Below are 19,376 nucleotides of genomic sequence, written 5' to 3'. Positions count from 1 at the left end.
GGCGGATATGGAAGGATCCCTTGGGGCCTTGGAGGGAAGTGAGTGTGGAGGTGTGGGCGCAAGTTTTACATTTCCTGCGGTTGCAGGGGAAGGTGCCGGGGGTGGAGGTTGGGTTGGTGGGGGGTGTGGATCTGACAAGGGAGTCACGAAGGGAGTGGTCCTTGCGGAACGCTGATAGGGGAGGGGAGGGAAATATATCCTTGGTGGTGGGGTCCGTTTGGAGGTGGCGGAAATGGCGGCGGATAATACGTTGTATGCGCAGGTTGGTGGGGTGGTAGGTGAGAACCAGTGGGGTTCTGTCTTGGTGGCGGTTGGAGGAGCGGGGCTCAAGGGCGGAGGAGCGGGAAGTGGAGGAGATGCGGTGGAGGGCATCGTCGATCACGTCTGGGGGGAATCTGCGGTCCTTGAAGAAGGAGGCCATCTGGGTTGTGCGGTGTTGGAATTGGTCCTCCTGGGAGCAGATGCGGCGGAGACGAAGGAATTGGGAATATGGGATGGCGTTTTTACAGGGGGCAGGGTGGGAGGAGGTGTAGTCCAGGTAGCTGTGGGAGTCAGTCGGTTTATAATAGATGTCTGTGTTGAGTCGGTCGCCCGAGATAGAAATGGAAAGGTCTAGGAAGGGGAGGGAGGAGTCTGAGACAGTCCAGGTGAATTTCAGGTCGGGATGGAAGGTGTTAGTAAAGTTGATGAACTGTTCAACCTCCTCGTGGGAGCACGAGGCAGCGCCGATACAGTCATCGATGTAGCGGAGGAAAACTTCACTGAGAATTGTGAAGCTCTTGCAATATGAAGGCATAGAGGCATAGAGATATTTCCTCACCAACCTGTTCAGAGATGCTATTACACAGGTCTGGAGCAGGTAGAGTTTGAAACCAGGACTCTTGATCCTGAGGTAAGGGCACTACCACTGCACCACGAGAACTTCATTCAGAAACATATATACTTAGCCAATGATATCAAGAATTCAGATGACATGTGCTGTTGCGAATTGGACTTTTTACTCCCTTTTCCCACCTTGACTTCTTTTAATGGTGAACGTTTATATGGAAGCATAAAATACTCAATGCAATTATCAGTGTGGTACAAAACTGGAAATTGTTGAATTGAATGGAAACTTTTCAAAACAGAAGGAATTTGTGCAGTCCATCAAGCCTGTTGTTGGAGAGCAGTTATGGCTATCCCGCCAACCTCTTTTATTAATTGTCCGTAACCTCATAAATTTCTCATTTCTGTTGAACTCCCTTTTAAATTCCTTGTGGAATTAGCTTCCGGCAACTTATCAAACAGAGCATTCCAGATGCCAACAACACTGCAAGTGAAAAACACTCTCTTCATTTCCTCTCTTGCGCTTCTGCTGATGATTTTAAATTTATGACTTCTGGTGATCAATCCACTTGCCAGAATGAATAGATTTTCTTCATCTACTCTGTCAAAAGCTCTCATAGTTTGAGGGTGGGTTGGAAGGTTAATCAGAGTTTAACTTCCATTTGCGGAGGGACTGGACTATATTTGTGACCTTTGGCTTCACAGTGAGCAGAAACCAGTTTGAATAATTAGCTTGTCTTGGGCTCTGTTGAAGTGTGAAAGCTTTAAGTTTTTATTTAGCTATACTCAGGTTCTTATTAGCTAGAATCAACCTGAATACTTGCACAAAGTCAGAAGACACATGACACCAGGTTATCGTCCAACAGGTTTATTTGAAATCACAAGCATTCGGAGCATTGCTCCTTTGTCAGGTGATCTAGATATTTGTAGATTGTGTATTGTGCTATGAAGCATCACCTAATTGTACATTTTGTCAAACCAGGTGCCTGTCCTGTGTGAACAGTCCCTATCGATGCCATTGGTGCAAATATCGACACATGTGTACACATGACCCACGGACGTGCTCTTTCCAGGAAGGGAGGGTCAACATTTCGGAGGTAAGGGGTTTTGAGATTAATTAAGTTCTGTGGTCATAGTGGGTAATGGAGTTGAGATAAAGATTATTCATGATCTAAATGGATCTTGGAATAGGTTCATGGTGCCAGAAAAACTGCCTCCTGTTAGAATGTTTCTTATCGTTTGGTTCTGGCTAATTCACAGTTTTGACGATGGAAAACTCACCCATTGTGTAGATGGTTTGGACATTGAGAGTATTGGATGGAAGGCCAGAGCTGGAATAAGTAGCATTGATCTGTCAGTCACATGTTGCATTAAGATAAAATGTGATAATTTAAGCAGATTATGTAGACTGATGTTTCAGAACTCTACCAAGGAGGTATTGTCAAAAACCTTCGGGCTGAAATCTTAAATTGTGATCTGAACTGAGTCAAAGAAGACAAAAAGCTGTGAACACTAGAGATCTGAATCTAAGAAAGTGCTGGAAAAATTCAGCAGATCCGGCAGCATTTATAGAGATAGAAGCAGCCAATGCTTTGAGTCCAATGGTGTATCACCAGAACTGCCTGGTCAGTAGCTCCTGATGCAGGACCCACTGGACTTGGAATGTTGGCTCGGCTTTACCCTCTGCATATGCTGTTGGACTTGCTGAGTTTGTTTAGCTCTTCCTGTTGTAGTTTCCGAATTGTATGTTCTGTTGATTCACTTGGAGATTTTATTCACATATTGAGGACATCATTAGCTAGGCCAGCATTTATTGCCCATCCCTAATGGCCCAGAGGGCAGTTAATGGTCAACCACGTTGCTGTTGGTCTTGAGTCACATGTCAGGATGGCACTTCCCTTCTCTAAAGGACATTAGTGACCCAGGTGGGTCTTTTTGACAATCAACAATGAATTTGTGGCCAGCATTGAACTTTTCATTCCAGATTTTTATTGAATTCAAATTCACCATCTTCTGTGGTCGAATTCAAACCTGGGTCCTCAGAACATTGCCTGGTCTATGGATTGACAGTCCAGTAATAATATCACTAGGCCGTTGCCTCCAAATCTGATTAAGGATTCCTATCCCTCTGTTCCTATCGGTTTTCAAGCAATATCACAACCCTTAGATTAGATTAGATTACTTACAGTGTGGAAACAGGCCCTTCGACCCAACAAGTCTACACCGACCCGCCGAAGCGCAACCCACCCATACCCCTACATTTACCCCTTTCCTAGCACTAAGGGCAATTTAGCATGGCCAATTCACCTGACCCACACATCTTTGGACTGTGGGAGGAAACCGGAGCACCCGGAGGAAACCCACGCAGACACGGGGAGAACATGCAAACTCCACACAGTCAGTCGCCTGAGTCGGGAATTGAACCCAGGTCTCAGGCGCTGTGAGACAGCACTGCTAACCACTGTGCCACCGTGCCGCCCACTTCCAACAGCATCAGAAATCAGATGAAGTCCTTTTTAAAAAAACTCTTATTGTTATTTATGGGGTTTTGCAATCATTATTGGGTGTAAATGTTCCTTCAGACATGTCATGGAGGAATTCTTCTTTGCTCATCACCTTTCTTCAAAGCTCTGAAACAAGGCAGGATATGGAGAGCATTGTACTCTCGGCCAGTACACCTCTCTGGTGGGCCTGTTTTGTGATTGACTGCGTGCTGTGTGACAATAAAAATATATCGGCAAGTAAGTTTTACTCCTTTATTTATTATCTTGATTGTAATCACAATGGTGTTTGGCTGTGAATGTGGCTCAGGGAGCAGTGTTAAGGTTCCCCTCACCCAGTCTCACTCCTTTCTCATTGTCCCATCATAAAGAGGCTGGAAGCAAATCCAGAAATGTCATTTGAACTAAAGGACAATGACATAGATTTTGCTCTCAGAGGCAAGTCTCCGGCTTTCACCATTCACCTTGTTGACAGTGAAGGCCGGCTTGTCAGTGGAGATTTCTATTAATTTGTGTCCTGTTCAGCAATTGGCTTCTACCACAGGGTATACAATGGAGTAGAGGAGGTGATTGGCAGTTGAAGTTGATATAAACTCATCTGTGATTTTTTAAAAAAACCTATTGTTCTAATTAACCCGTTCAGAGACATTATTACACACCTCTGGAGCCGATGTGGGACTAAGATGTGGCCCTCCCAGTCCAGAGTTAGTGACACTACCAACACGGCACACAAGGGCCCAAAATTCCCCATTGGTTTCTCTCTATTTACCCTATTGACTATTTTAAATATTCTCAGCACCTTGCTTAGATCGCCACTCAACGTTCAACATTCAGGGGAGTGACCAAGCTTATGTAAGCCCTTTCCTACAATTTCACCCTCTTGGCCAGGTATTGTCCTGGAGAAACTTCACTGTGCCCATCCCAAGGCCAGTGTGCAACCTTCATGAGGCACGCCACTCAGAAGTGCCGTTGTTTTTCGCAGCTGTACAGAAACGGTGAGAAATGTAAAAATTGTAACGTTTTGTTTGGTTTGTTTTGCAAAGTTTCTACAGGGACCTTACAGACATGATTAAGAACCCTTGTATATACTGAGATAATTTTTATGAATAAAGTCGAATTAAAATTAAAAAAAAACCTCAGATCTGAGTATACCCAGCACAGCTGCAGCATGACCTCCCACTTTATAGCACCGTCTCTATGAGGTGTCGTCTAACATTGTTTTAGCCTTTTTGATTCCTTCACTCGCTTGTATTCATTTCCATCCCAATCATGGTCACTTTTGTTTTGAGGGAGTTAACATTATTTAGGGTCTGTAAATATTTTTGCCGTTGCAAGGAAATATGAAAACACGTTTTTGCTTTGAGGATTTGCTGATAGCGGACGTTTAGAATGTTATCTGACCTTGGGTATGTTTAAACTGCAGCTGTTTGCAGCAAGATTGTCTTGATTTTGAGGTCAAGTTGTGTAGATCCAGACTCTGAGTTGAATCTGAGGGAATCTGCAGGGAAGTTTAACTTCCCTGGTGGAATTATCGTTGTCCTGCTCCAGTTTGACAGAACAAAGAATGGAGTCACTGGCAATGAAAGATTAATGAGTTTCCTGATGAAGGGCTTATGCCCGAAACGTCGAATTTCCTGTTCCTTGGATGCTGCCTGACCTGCTGCGCTTTAACCAGCAACACATTTTCAGCAATGAAAGATTAATCAAGGGGAAGAAAAATGCTGTGCGTTATTTTGTTATCTACTTCCATTTCTTAGTTATAAACACATTGGAAATGGCATTACAAGGCTGTTTGATTGACAGCGAAATTTCCCCAGATGAAAACCTCCTAGCTTTCTGATTGGCTGGGTGAGAGTGACATTGCCATGTGTTGGGCAACCAATGGCAGGTGCAGGAGGGTGGGTCAGTTGGTTGCTGGGGAGTTATGTGAAGAAATCTCCAGGCATATTTCCAACATCAGTTCATAATCTAGGTGTCAGTTTTAACCGGAAACCTCTGATGAGGACATCGTTAGATCCACTCAAAATTAATTGCGACTAGCTAGAAGATTGGGAATGTTGCCACATATTTGTTTTTAATTTGTTGATGGGACATGCATGTCACTGTCTAGCTCAGCATTTATTGCCAAATACTAATTGCCCAGAGAGCAGTTTAAAGTCAACCCCATTGCTGTGGGTCTGGAGTCACATGTAGTAAAGATGAGATAAGAAGACAGATTTTCTTCTCTGAAGGACGTGAGTGAACCAGATGTACTTTCACGATAATTGATAGAGATTACATGGTCACCATTAGACTAGTTTTTATTTTAATTACAGGCTTTTTAAAAACTATTTGAATAATCGTCATCACATTAATTTGAGATTTGCATTGAATTGAAATTTCATTGTCAGCCATGGTGGATTTCAAACCCAGAACATGAGCTTGGGGTTCTGGATTATTAATGTAGTGATAATACCGCTGCTCCCCACTCTACCCCTCCACCATTGGGAGAGGTATTCCATTCGAATGCCAGCACATACTGAGCTCTTGTTATCCCACCCTCCTCAGGCATGCAAATGTTTCCACATCAACTATTTATCCATTCTCTGGTCAAAAGTTATAACTGAATCCGCTTCATTCTTTCAGGCAGCAGAACAACTGAGTGCAGCCCACTAGTTTGTTAGCCAACAACCTGAAATTTCCATCACCTGGTTACTGATCCTCCTGCCCGTGCCTGCATGCCCTTGGTCATGGTCAAAGTCTTCTCATTTTCTTGATATTTAGACTTTCAATGTTATTTCAGTGCAATCCTGTCTGGTCTCCCCTTTTCTATCCCATGCACTTGAAGTCATCCAAAGCTCTGCAACCCATATCTAAACTCACAGAATCGGAGAGGTATGGTGCTGAAGATGGCCATTTGGTCGATTGTATAACAATGGCTCTCAGAACATCTTAAATTAGAGCCATTCTCTTGCATTTCCCCCCCTAACCCAGCATTTCATTTCTATTTAACTCCCCATCTAATGCCCTGTGGAATGCCTTGATTGAACCTGCCTCCTCCACAACGGCAAGCAGATTTTCTATATCCTGACTGCTCGCTATGTTAACTTTTTTCTCACCAAGAGCTATTGAGCTGAAGTCCTGCCCTATGGTTGGCTGCACTGACCTACATTAGCTCCCAGTCAAACTACACCTTGATTTTTAAAACTCCCGTCCTTGTTTCCAAATCCATCTGGGGCCATATCTTAGAATCCCTTCGTTTGGAAAGAGGCTGTTTGACCCATCGAGTCTGCACAGGGGAATCTAGCATGGCCAATCCACCTAACTTGCACATCTTTGGACTGTGTGAGGAAACCCGCACAAAATCAGGGAGGACGTGCAAACCCCACACAGACAGTCGCCTGGGACTGGACTTGAACCTGGTTGCCTGGCATTGTGGGGGATCGGTGCTAACCATTGAGCTGCTGTGCCACCCCATTGTGATCTCTTCCAGCCTCACACCTCTCCAAGCTGACTGTGGTCCCTAATTTTGACCTTTAGTGTATCCCTGATTTAAACCAGTTCCTCCATTGTCACCCCCTCCCTACCCTCTCTACACGTCTCCACCTCACTTTAGTGCTTGAAGCCCCTTCTTTAAACCTGCTTCTTTGACTAAGGCTTTGGTAATCAGACCTCATATCTTTTTACATAGCACGGTGCTATATTTTGTTCTGTACTGCTCCAGTGAAGTCCCTTGGGCCATTTTATTACATTAGAGGTGCAATATAAGTATTTCTTGTGGATTCCGTATTTATAAAGAGACTTGGAAATGAAACAAGAGACTGAGCAGTTAGCGAGGTCACTGTTCTGGATGTTGACTCTGGGAATCTTTGCTCTTTGGGCCACTGGCATAAATAAATAAAAAATAAACAGGAAATGTGGACTTCCTATGATAGGGCAATGACTGGATGGAGACAGATTTGCAGAGTTTAGCTTCAGAGATGACAAGAATCTGTGTTTGGAAATGGTATGTTTGTGTTAAAGGAAAATTATATATTTTTTTTCTTGGCAGCAACAGGGATGTGATAAAAGTGCTTTGCTTGTGCATAGTCACTTGGACATCTCACGTACTGTCTCCTGATTGCTGGAGAGTTATTTGTATTTGGTGAAAAAGACTTGAAGGATTTTGCCAACAGGATTCAGGAAGCCATCTTAGTCTCGAAACACATCAACAACTCCCACACTTCTTGGCCATCAGACTACGGATAGGGAACTGAGCCTAACAGGACAGGATGAGTCCAGGTCTGATCTTGCTTCCAGAATGATCTCAGCCAGGATTTTCATTGTTCCACATTCTCGGGAATCATTAGTGAGGCTAGCATTTATTGCCAATTCCCAGAAGCCCTTGAAACCATGTCGCTGGGCTTTCTTCCTGATCTGTGCAGTTAAGAGGCTTCCACGATGCTGTTAGGGAGTGAGTTTCCATAGTTGTGACTCAGCAATGATGAAGCAATGGTCAAAATATTTTCAAGGCAGGATGGTGTTGGTAGTGTTCTCATCTAACCCCTAACCTTGGTCTTCTCGATAGTGAGGGGCACCCTGTTAAGGAATATCTGGAGTTAAGAAGTTGTAAAATGTAGAAGAAGAAGGGCTCAAGGCCAATGCGTCCATTGTCAAACAATGGGAGTAACATTATACATGAATATTATGTATTTTAGCCAGGTTATGCAAGGTGACTCACATAAAAATCCATGCGAGTGGGAAGTTAGACAGCCACCTCCTATGAGAACAGTCCTCGTCAGATCCCTGCCTACTGTTCAGAATTCAGATCAGCAACTATAATGCTGACACAGTAAGATTACTAATTCCAACTAAATAATCACACAACATGACCAAACTACTTCTGTCATTCATAAAAATACACACCGAAAGGTGAGAGATTTTGTTTAGAAACACAAATAAAAATTGGTGATTTTAGCAGATAACAGCGCCGTGTGTCCAAGTCAGGATAGTGTGTGACTTGAAGGGGAACTTGGAGGTGATAGTGTTCCTTCCATGCCTGTTGCCATTCACCTTCAAGGTGCTGGAAGCCGTAGGTTTGGGAGGGGGTGACAATCAAGAGGCAATAGTTTCAGCATCCTAGGGCGAGGTGGAGGTGGAGGTTGCCGAAGTGAGCAGATGGGGTTGGAAACTAAACCAAATCCTTACACCTAATAAACCACCACTACAACCGACTATAATGTGCATATCTGTGCATTCAGTGAAGAAACGGCCAAATCTTCTCTGTGAAGCCACAAGTTCCAATAGCCTTCTAAGGTGACAGAATATTCAGAGAGTTTGCACCCTGAAATGGATTCCTGTTAGTTATAAAGCTATAACAGCATTGCTCAGGATCCCGGTCCATATTTCCACTGAATAAAGCCACATGTTAAGACCACAGCCCTGCTGAACTGTTCTGAAAGAAGTATCAGCAACAGATTGCATATATCTTGTGTCCTTAAGATATAAAGACACAGAGAAGGCAAACTTTAAACAGTTGCCATCTAAGATGAGGGCAGCTTCTCTCAGCCTGAGCAGAAATAAAGTCTATAATCAATTGCTTCTACAATGACTGCTTTGCTTGAGCTGGAGTGATTGACAAACCTAATTAATACACATGGGTTTTGTATCTGAACTGGAGACAGTAATAAGGTTATTGTTCATTCAAAGATGTTAGTGCAGCCTTTCTATTCAATAGCTTTGGATCTTCTTTCTGCTGTTTTGGGAATCTGCCCATACTTGAGCAGAGATTGGAATACGAAGCAAGTTAAATTAAACTGCAGCCTGGCAGCAGGTACCATAATGTGTATCAATCATTTTCCCTGAAAGTGTTTAGTTCTCCCAGGGCCCAATAAAAACCAATGTTCTGTTGTTAAGTATACCGAGAATGTTAGAAGTAGTTTGTCATGTTGTTTTTAAGAGAGATTATTGAGTTAGAATTAGGAATCTTCCTGTGCCAGCATTATAGTTGCAATTTTGAATTCTGAACAATAGGCACAATGGTCTGACAAGGATTTTTCTCATAGCAAGTAGCTTTCTTACTTTCTACTTGGTTCCCCTCAGTGGAGTCCAAACGTGGGGTTTGGGTGCACAATCTATGCAGTGGGGAAAGACCACCATCTAAGGTCTACCTGCCGATGTATAACGAGAGTATAACGAGTTCAGTTGGCAGACTCCACTTGTTGCCTCGATGTATGTAAATAGTGTCCTGCAAGATTAAGAAATGCCTTTGGTTTTCGTAGCTGCAGGGAATAAGACCATAAGACATAGGAGTGGAAATAAGGCCATTCGGCCCATCAAGTCCACTCCGCCGTTCAATCATGGCAGATGGGCATTTCAACTCCAATTACCCGCATTCTCCCCGTAGCCCTTAATTTCTTGTGACATCACGAATTTATCAATCTCTGCCTTGAAGACATTCAGCGTCCCGGCCTCCATTGCGCCCTGCGGCAATGAATTCCACTAATGTCACATTCCAACTTCTAATATTTTTTTGATATGCAAAGATAGCACAGAACTTTATTAGTACCTGCAGATAAAAATCTTTTAAAGAATTAAAGTATATTTTTGCAATCAAAAAGGCTATGCATTTTCATCAATCGTGTTAGGCCAGTGCAAATAGTCAGGTTGGATTTGATGTCTGGTCTAGTCAGAGCTTGTGAAATGTCAAATGAACATTCCTGCAAATGGAGTACAGGAATAGAAACAGGCCATTCGGCTCCTCAAGCCTGTTTTCCCACATAGCTGATCGGAATTGGAACGGAACATTCCATGTTTCCACTGCTCTTTGGAATTAAAAATGAAGTCACATGGCACCAGGTCATAGTCCAACAGGTTTATTTGATATCACAAGTTTTTGGAGCGCTGGTCCTTCATCAGATTAGATTCCCTACAGTGTGGAAACCGACCCTTTGGCCCAATCAGTCCACACCGACCCTCTGAAGAGTAACCCACCCAGACCCATTTCCCTCTGACTAATGCACCTAACACTATGTGCAATTTAGCATGGCCAATTCACCTGGCCTGCACATCTTTAGACTGTGGGAGGAAACAGGAGCACCTAGAGGAAACCCACGCAGACACAGGGAGAATGTGCAAACTCCACACAGACAGCCACCCAAGGCTGGGATCAAACCTGGGACTCTGGCGCTGTGAGGCAGCAGTGCTAACCACTGTGCCACCGTGCTGCCCTGCCAAGTGAAAGTCACCTGACAAAGGAGCAATGCTCTGAAAGCTAGTGATTTCAAATAAACCTTTTGGACTCTCACCTTGAGTCGTGTAACTTCTGACTTTGTATTTGAATTTGAGACAGTAATAAGGTTATTGTCCATTCAAAGATGTTAGTGCAGCCTTTCTATTCAATAGCTTTAGATCTTCTTTCTGCTGTTTTGGGAATCTGCCCATACTTGAGCAGAGATTGGAATATGAAGCAAGTTAAATTAAACTGCAGCCTGGCAGCAGGTACCATAATGTGTATCAATCATTTTCCCTGAAAGTGTTTAGTTCTCCCAGGGCCCAATAAAAACCTATGTTCTGTTGTTAAGTATACCGAGAATGTTAGAAGTAGTTTGTCATGTTGTTTTTAAGTGAGATTATTGAGTTAGAATTAGGAATCTTCCTGTGCCAGCATTATAGTTGCAATTTTGAATTCTGAACAATAGGCACAATGGTCTGACAAGAATTTTTCTCATAGCAAGTAGCTTTCTTACTTCCTACTTGGTTCCCCTCAGTGGAGTCCAAACGTGGGGTTTGGGTGCACAATCTATGCAGTGGGGAAAGACCACCATCTAAGGTCTGCACTGGTCCAGCACTGGCACCTCCCCATCAAGATTAAAATTGGACAGTGGAAATCAGGGGAAAGGCTAAAATCACTTGAGTTGGTGTGTGACCTCAGTGTTGTGCTGAAAAATCCTTTACAAATTATCTGTCAAATTTGTAATATGTCTTCCAGATTGTTGCACAAACACAGCTGGTAGGGAAATGCCCTTCAAGGAACTTTCCTGATCTGGTATGTAACTCCAATCCCACAGCTCCTGACTGATTCTCGAAAGCAGCACAGTTAATTATGAATAGAGTCACTCCAAGGTGGCCTCATACCACTTTGTCAGGGCAGCTGAGGATGGGAAATACGTGTATGTTTGCTGGTTTATGTTTTGTTTGAATTCTTGTGATAGCAAAGGCCAGTGAGGCTTTCAGTAAATCCAGAAATAGTTGTACTTGGCAAACAGCTGCGTAATCTGTGATATCCCTTTGTTGATTAAGAAACAGAATGTATTCATTCAATAACCAAGATTCCTTGTGAGCTGCTCACTGTCTTATCGTGCACTGCTAATGCTCAGAAATCCTTGAGTCTGAGGAGTGAACGGATCAGATATGAAAAGCCTTGAAATGTCATACTTTGTTTTGTGCAGTTTTCTTCTGTAGTCCCACTCTAACAGCAGGACATGCTTCTCTCTCTGAGATTTGCCTTTCTTGCACTCTTCTGTTGGTCTTTGACCCAAACAGATGCTTGATAATAACATTTAAAACTTTGTCTTCAGCCTTATATCTAAACAAAAGAGAACTGGGAGGTCTGTGGCCTCCTTGCATTTCCTTTGCAATCACTTCTAACACTTCAAGCTGTGTATTTTTGATAAATGTGAGCGCGGTGGGTGTGTCAGGCCAGGAATCACTGCCTATTTGCCGTTCATGTGAAATGGGCCCTGCACCATAAGTTCCAGAGGCAACCCATTATTATTATTATTATTTAAGTTCACCTGTCACTTTGGGCTGAGATCCTGAATGTGATACAAAGGAAGTTCAATATTATCAGAGGAGCTGTCCTTTGGCGTTGACAGACCTTGCCTAAGCTGTTAGTTGGATATTAAAGATCTTAGGAGAGGGAAATAAAAACAAAGGCATTGTCGATCACGTCTGGGGGGAAATTGTGGTCTTTGAAGAAGGAGACCATTTGGCCCTTTCCTAAAGAAGGGCTCATGCCTGAAACGTCGATTCTCCTGCTCCTTGGATGCTGCCTGACCTGCTGCGCTTTTCCAGCAACACATTTTCAGCTATTAAAGATCTTAGGGCATCATTTGAAGAAAGGAGGATTTTCCCTGATATCCTGACCAATGTTTACCCTCAAAACCAATTCAAACGATCTGATCACTTACTGCATTGCTGTTCATTGATGATTGTTGGTACAAATTATCACCCACTTACAAAAGTCATTGCCTACAATGATTCTTTGGAATATCCCAAAGTCATGAATGGATCAATACCAAAAAAAAACATTTTTTTAACCAACCATTAATTTTTTTTATGACTTGGAAGTCATTGCACCGACTTATTAGATGTCAGGACAAGTGCAGTTGCTGAGTAGATGTCACTTTTACCAATCATGTTCCAATGGTTATACAGAACAGAGATAAAAATCATACAACACCAGGTTACAGTCCACCAGATTTATTTGGAAGTATTCACCTTCAGAGCACTGCTCCTTCATCAGGTAACAAATGGGGTAGATTCATAAGACCCAGAATTTTGAAGCAAATGATTAGTGTCATGCAATTAGAATGATATATTGAACAAGCCTAGATTATTGTTAAGTTTTTCATCTTTTTGAATGGGTTGCAAGTTTTGTTTCATTACTATGTAAATCCCAGAACTATTTTTAAGTCACATTCTTGAGATAACTTCAGGTTTTATGAAAAAAGTGACTTCTCAACTCAGACAGTGTATTAAAGGTGTGAGGTCAGAGTCACTCTGTATCCCAATCTTCTGTCGGACTGGTTCTATTTTCAAAGTAGGGATTCATAAAATGTTATATAGACTGACTGTCTGTAGGTTGTGTGCTTTTTTGAACAAAAATAAAATGTTTCTGCAAATAAGAATTCATCCCAAAGACTTGTGTGTGTGACACAAACAAACATGAGCACACACACACAACACTCACTCTCTCTGTCTCCCTCACATACGAGCGCGCATACACACATACATATAAATGTCAATGGGGTGAATTTGGATTTGCAAACTTGTATTTGCAGATGCATTCTATTTTTGCTCAAAAAGCACACAACCTGCAGACAATCAATCCATATGATATTTTATAAATTTGGAAATAGAACCTGTCGGACTCAAGACTGGGATACAGACAGAGTCTAACCTCACATCTTTAATACATTGTCTGAGTTGAGATGTCACCTATTTTTATAAAACCTTGTTATCTAGAGAATGTGACTTAAAAGAAGTTCTGGGATTTACATATTAATGAACTGAAGCCTGCAACCCATTCAACAAGGTGAAAGACTTAACAGTAATCTAGTTTTGTCCAAGATATAGTTTTAATTGCATGATCTTTTGCTATAAATTCTGTGTCTTATGATCCTGCCCCACTAGTTACCTGATGAAGGAGCAGTGCTCTGAAAGCTAGTACTTCCAAATAAACCTGGTGGACTGTAAACTGGTGTTATGTGATATTTAATTGTGTCCACCCCAGTCCAACACCAGCACTTCCACATTAAGGCTACCATCGCTACCACCAACCTCCGCCTCAAAGTGGAGGGAATCTCCATTCTGTGTCTTATGATCCTGCCCCACTAGCTACCTGATGAAGGAGCAGCGCTCTGAAAGCTGGTGCTTCCATATAAACCTGTTGGACTGTAACCTGGTGTGGTATGATTTTTAAATTTGTCCATCCCAGTCCAATGTTGGCACCACCACATCATGGCTACCATCGACACCACCAACCAATGGCTCAAAGTGGAGAGGATCTCCAAGAAGATCACGCACATCGTCACAGACACCAAGTTTCTGCAGAAATACAAGAAAGCAGGAATGATCCCAAAAGGATTACAGATCATCAACCCACTCAAGGCAACCTGCAACACAGACTACACTGAGTTTGTGGTCACACCTCTGATTAAACTTAAAATATAAGCCATAACTATTAATTTAACCTGGGGCAGTGTTTGTAGACGAATAACATGGTGTTATTTTCTGGGTCTGTAGATTGTGAAGGAGCAAAAATGACCTTTGTAGTGATATGTACATCTTGTCAGATGTGGGAGTTTAAAGAGAGTTTAAGGGTTACTGCGGATTATATCTGCCATAAATGCTGTTGGATGCGAATCTTATCAGATCGAGTGGATCAGTTGGAGAGACAGATAGAAGTGATGAGGAATTTGCAACAGTATGTGATGGATAGCAGTTATAGGAAGGGGGAAAAGTCTCAGATACAGTCACATAGATGGGTTAACTCCAGGAAGGGTGAGAGAGGTCGGCACCTAGGGCAGGAGTCTTTTGTGGATATATCCATTTATGCTGTTTTGGAAAATGTAGGGGGTGATGGATTCTCAGGGGAATGTAGCACGAACAGCCAAGTTTCTGGTAACGAGGGGTATGTCGGCTTCCAAGAGATCAATTGTGTTAGAGGATTCTGTAGTCAGAGGTACAAACAGACGTTTCTGTGGCCAGCAGAGAAAAAGCAGAATGGTGTGTTGTTTCCCTGGTGCCAGGATCAAGGATGTCTCAGAGAGGGTGCAGAATGTTCTCACGGGGGAGAGGGGCCAACGGGAGGTCATTGTCCACATTGGAACCAACGACATTGGAAAGGAAAAGGTTGAGACTCTGAAGGGAGATTACAGAGATTAGGCAGAAATTTAAAAAAGCGGTCCTTGAGAGTAGTAATATCTGGATTACTCCCAGTGCTATGAGCTAGTGAGGGCAGGAATAGGGGGATAGAGCAGATGAATGCATGGCTGAGGAGCTGGGGTAAGGGAGAAGGATTCACATTTTTGGATCATTGGAATCTCTTTTGGGGTAGAAGTGACCTGTACAAGAAGGACGGATTGCACTTAAATTGGAAGAGGACTAATATACTGGCAGGGAAATTTGCTACAACTGCTTGGGAGGATTTAAACTAGTTAGGTGGGAGGGTGGGACCCAGGGAGATAGTGAGGAAAGAGATCAATCTGAGATGGGTACAGCTGAGAATTGAAGTGAGTCAAACAGTCAGGGCAGGCAGAGACAAGGTAGGACTACTAAATTAAACTGCATTTATTTCAATATAAGGGGCCTCACAGGGAAGGCGGATGAACTCAGGGCATGGTTAGGAACATGGGACTGGGATATCATAGCAATTACGGAAACATGGCTCAGGAATGGGCAGGACTGGCAGCTTAATGTTCCAGGATACAAATATACAAGAAAGATAGATAGGGAGGCAAGAGAGGAGGGGGAGTGGTATTTTTGATAAGGGATAGCATTACAGCTGTGCTGAGGGAGGATATTCCTGGAAATTCCAGGGAAGTTATTTGGGTGGAACTGAGAAATAAGAAAGAGATGATCACCTTGTTGGGATTGTATTATAGACCCCCCAATAGTCAGAGGGAAATTGAGAAACAAACTGGTGAGGAGATCTCAGCTGTCTGTAAGAATAATAGGGTAGGGGATTTGAACTTTCCAAATATCGACTGGGTCTGCCATAGTGTTAAAGGTTTAGATGGAGAGGAATTTCTTAAGTGTGTACAAGACAATTTTCTGATTCAGTATGTGGATGTACTTACTAGAGAAGGTGCAAAACTTGACCTACTCTTGGGAAATAAGGCAGGGCAGGTGACTGAGGTATCAGTGGGGGAGCACTTTGGGGTCAGCGACCATAATTCTATTTGTTTTAAAATAGTGATGGAAAAGGATAGACCAGATCTAAAAGTTGAAGTTCTAAATTGGAGAAAGGCCAATTTTGACAGTATTAGGCAAGAACTTTCAAAAGCTGATTGGAGGAAGATGTTCGCAAGTAAAGGGACAGCTGGAAAATGGGAAGCCTTCAGAAATGAGATAACAAGAATCCAGAGTGAAAGGGGAGGGTGGTAAGTATAGGGAGTGCTGGATGACTAAAGAAATTCAGGGTTTGGTTAAGAAAAAGAAGGAAGCATATGTCAGGTATAGACAGGATAGATCGAGTGAATCCTTAGAAGAGTATAAAGAAAGTAGGAGTATACTTAAGAGGGAAATCAGGAGGGCAAAACGGGTCATGAGATAGCTGTGGCAAATAGAATTAAGAAGAATCCAAAGGGTTTTTATGAATATATTAAGGACAAAAGGGTAACGAGGGAGAGTATAGGGCCCCTCAAAGATCAGCAAGGCGGCCTTTGTGTGGAGCCACAGAAAATGGGGGAGGTACTAAATGAATATTTTGCATCAGTATTTACTGTGGAAAAAGATATGGAAGATATAGACTGTAGGGAAATAGATGGTGACATCTTGTAAAATGTTCAGATTACAGAGGAGGAAGTGCTGGATGTCTTGAAACGGTTAAAAGTGGATAAATCCCCAGGACCTGATCAGGTGTACCCAAAAACTCTGTGGGAAGTTGGAGGAGTGATTGCTGGACCTCTTGCTGAGATATTTGTATCATCGATAGTCACAGGTGAGGTGCCGGAAGACTGGAGGTTGGCAAACGTGGTGCCACTGTTTAAGAAGGGTGGTAAAGACAAACCAGGGAACTATAGACCAGTGAGCCTGACCTTGGTGGTGGGCAAGCTGTTGGAAGGAGTCCTGTGGGACAGGATGTACATGTATTTGGAAAGGCAAGGACTAATTCAGGATAGTCAACATGGCTTTGTGCATGGGAAATCATGTCTCACAAACTTGCTTGAGTTATTTGAGGAAGTAACAAAGAAGATTGATGAGGGCAGAGCAGTAGATGTGATCTATATGAACTTCAGTAAGGCGTTCGACAAGGTTCCCCATGGGAGACTGATTAGCAAGGTGAGATCTCATTGAATACAGGGAAAACTAGCCATTTGGACACAGAACTGGCTCAAAGGTAGAAGACAGAGGGTGGTGGTGTAGGGTTGTTTTTCAGACTGGAGGCCTGTGACCAGTGGAGTGCCACAAGGATTGGTGCTGGGCCCTCTACGTTTTGTCATTTACATAAATGATTTGGATGCGAGCATAAGAGGTACAGTTAGTAAGTTTGCAGATGACACCAAAATTGGAGGTGTAGTGGACAGCGAAGAGGGTTACCTCAGATTACAACAGGATCTGGACCAGATAGGCCAATGGGCTGAGAAGTGGCAGATGGAGTTTAATTCAGATAAATGTGAGGTGCTGCATTTTGGGAAAGCAAATCTTAGCGGGACTTATACACTTAATGGTAAGATCCTAGGGAGTGTTTCTGAACAAAGAGAGCTTGGAGTGCAGGTTCATAGTTCCTTGAAAGTGGAGTCGCAGGTAGATAGGATAGTGAAGAAGACATTTGGCATGCTTTCCTTTATTGGTCAGTGTATTGAGTACACGAGTTAGGAGATAATGTAGCGGCTGTACAGGACATTGGTTAGGTCACTGTTTGAATATTGCGTGCAATTCTGGTCTCCTTCTTATCGGAAAGATGTTGTGAGACTTGAAAGGGTCTAGAAAAGATTTATAAGGATGTTGCCAGGGTTGGAGGATCTGAGCTACAGGGAGAGGCTGAACTGGCTGGGGCTGCTTTCCCTGGAGCGTCGGAGGCTGAGGGGTGACCTTATAGAGGTTTACAAAATTATGAGGGGCATGGATAGGATAAATAGACAAAGTCTTTTCCCTCGGGCCGGGGAGTCCAGAACTAGAGGGCATAGGTTTAGGGTGAGAGGGGAAAGATATAAAAGAGACCTCAGGGGCAACCTTTTCACGCAGAGGGTGATACATGTATGGAATGAGCTGCCAGAGGATGTGGTGGAGGCTAGTACAATTGCAACATTTAAGAGGCATTTAGATGGGTATATGAATAGGAAGGGTTTGGAGGGATATGGGCCGGGGTGCTGGCAGATGGGACCAGAGTGGATTGGGATATCTGATCGGCATGGACAGGTTGGACCGAAGACTCTGATTCCATGCTGTACATCTCTATGACTCTGTGACCTCTCACAAACTCCTCAATCATCTCGTACACCAACTCTACAGCAAGCGCCAAAACTTTGTAACCAAGATAGAGTCCATATTCTCAGCTTGCACTCAACATATAGCATTACAGATACGAGACACTGCCAACAGACAAGGCAACGGAACTAAACCACGCATATGCACACCAAGAACAAGAAACTAGAGAAATTTGGCATCCCCACCAGCAGAAGCCAAGCCTCAACCATTGGCATCACAGTGGTTATCACCACGGGGAGATCGATTGTCAATTTACCACACCCTTCGACTGGAAGAGATTGAAATTCTCAGCCCAGGGCTCAACTTCTGCCCCACCACCAAAATGGACCCCATGGGTCTTGTAACAGACATGGAGGAATTCATCAGATCAATGACACTCTGGGAATTCTTCCAAGTTGTCAGCAGCGATTCCAACAAGAGAACCAATGAACCAGAACAGTAATCAGAGAGATCCGTAGTGAAGCGACCAAAGAAGGAGTTGTTTTGAACCCCTCCAGTGGGCTGCTGCCCTGGGCTTGACAGGTATGTTCAAACCGTCCGGAAATATGTAAATACCAGATTCATCAGCCGCACCCACAAGGTAGAGCAAAACATCACCCAATCACAATGCAACGTCGTCCATGGTCTCAAAACCAATCGCAACATTGTCATCAAACCAGCAGTTAAAGAGGAGCCATCATCATTCGGAATAGAACGGACTACTGCAAGGAAGTGTACAGACAACTGAACAACCAGGAACACTACAGGCAACTACTGGCTGATCCGATCAAAGAACGCACCCATGAACGTACAAAATTGATCAAGACTTTGGATCCAGTCCTTCAGAGTTCCCAACGTGCCCTCATCCCACATACTTCTCACATAGGTGACTTCTACTGCCTTCTGAAGATACACAAAGCCACATTACCTGGACATCCCATCGTATCAGGCAACGGAACCCTGTATGAAAGCCTCTCTGGCTATGTGGAGGGCATCTTGAAACAGGGGAACCCCAGCTTCTGTTGCCACACTACAGATTTCTTCCAGAAACTCAGCACCCACGGACCAGTCGAACCCGGAACATTCCTCGTCACAATGGACTTGTCAGCACTCTAAGCAAACATCCCCCACAATGATGGCATTGCGGCAATAGCCTCAGTACTCAATGCCGACAAC

The 19,376-nt window shown here is 43.3% G+C and overlaps 1 protein-coding gene across 1 annotated transcript in view; it reads left to right on the top strand.

Annotated features, from left to right (window-relative positions):
• Positions 1-19,376, top strand: part of plxna4 (plexin A4) — a 630,201-nt gene that overhangs the window by 443,866 nt on the left and 166,959 nt on the right. Inside the window, exon 9 of the mRNA XM_060842703.1 lies at positions 1,808-1,922. Coding sequence (XP_060698686.1) covers positions 1,808-1,922 — 115 coding nt within the window. The remainder of the gene's footprint in view (positions 1-1,807; positions 1,923-19,376) is intronic.

The sequence above is a fragment of the Hemiscyllium ocellatum genome, chromosome 23 (genome assembly GCF_020745735.1).
Source record: "Hemiscyllium ocellatum isolate sHemOce1 chromosome 23, sHemOce1.pat.X.cur, whole genome shotgun sequence".
In the NCBI taxonomy this organism is placed as follows: Eukaryota; Metazoa; Chordata; class Chondrichthyes; order Orectolobiformes; family Hemiscylliidae; genus Hemiscyllium; species Hemiscyllium ocellatum.
The sequence above is the reverse complement of the archived record's forward strand: the minus strand, read 5'-3'. Positions and strand labels throughout refer to the sequence as shown.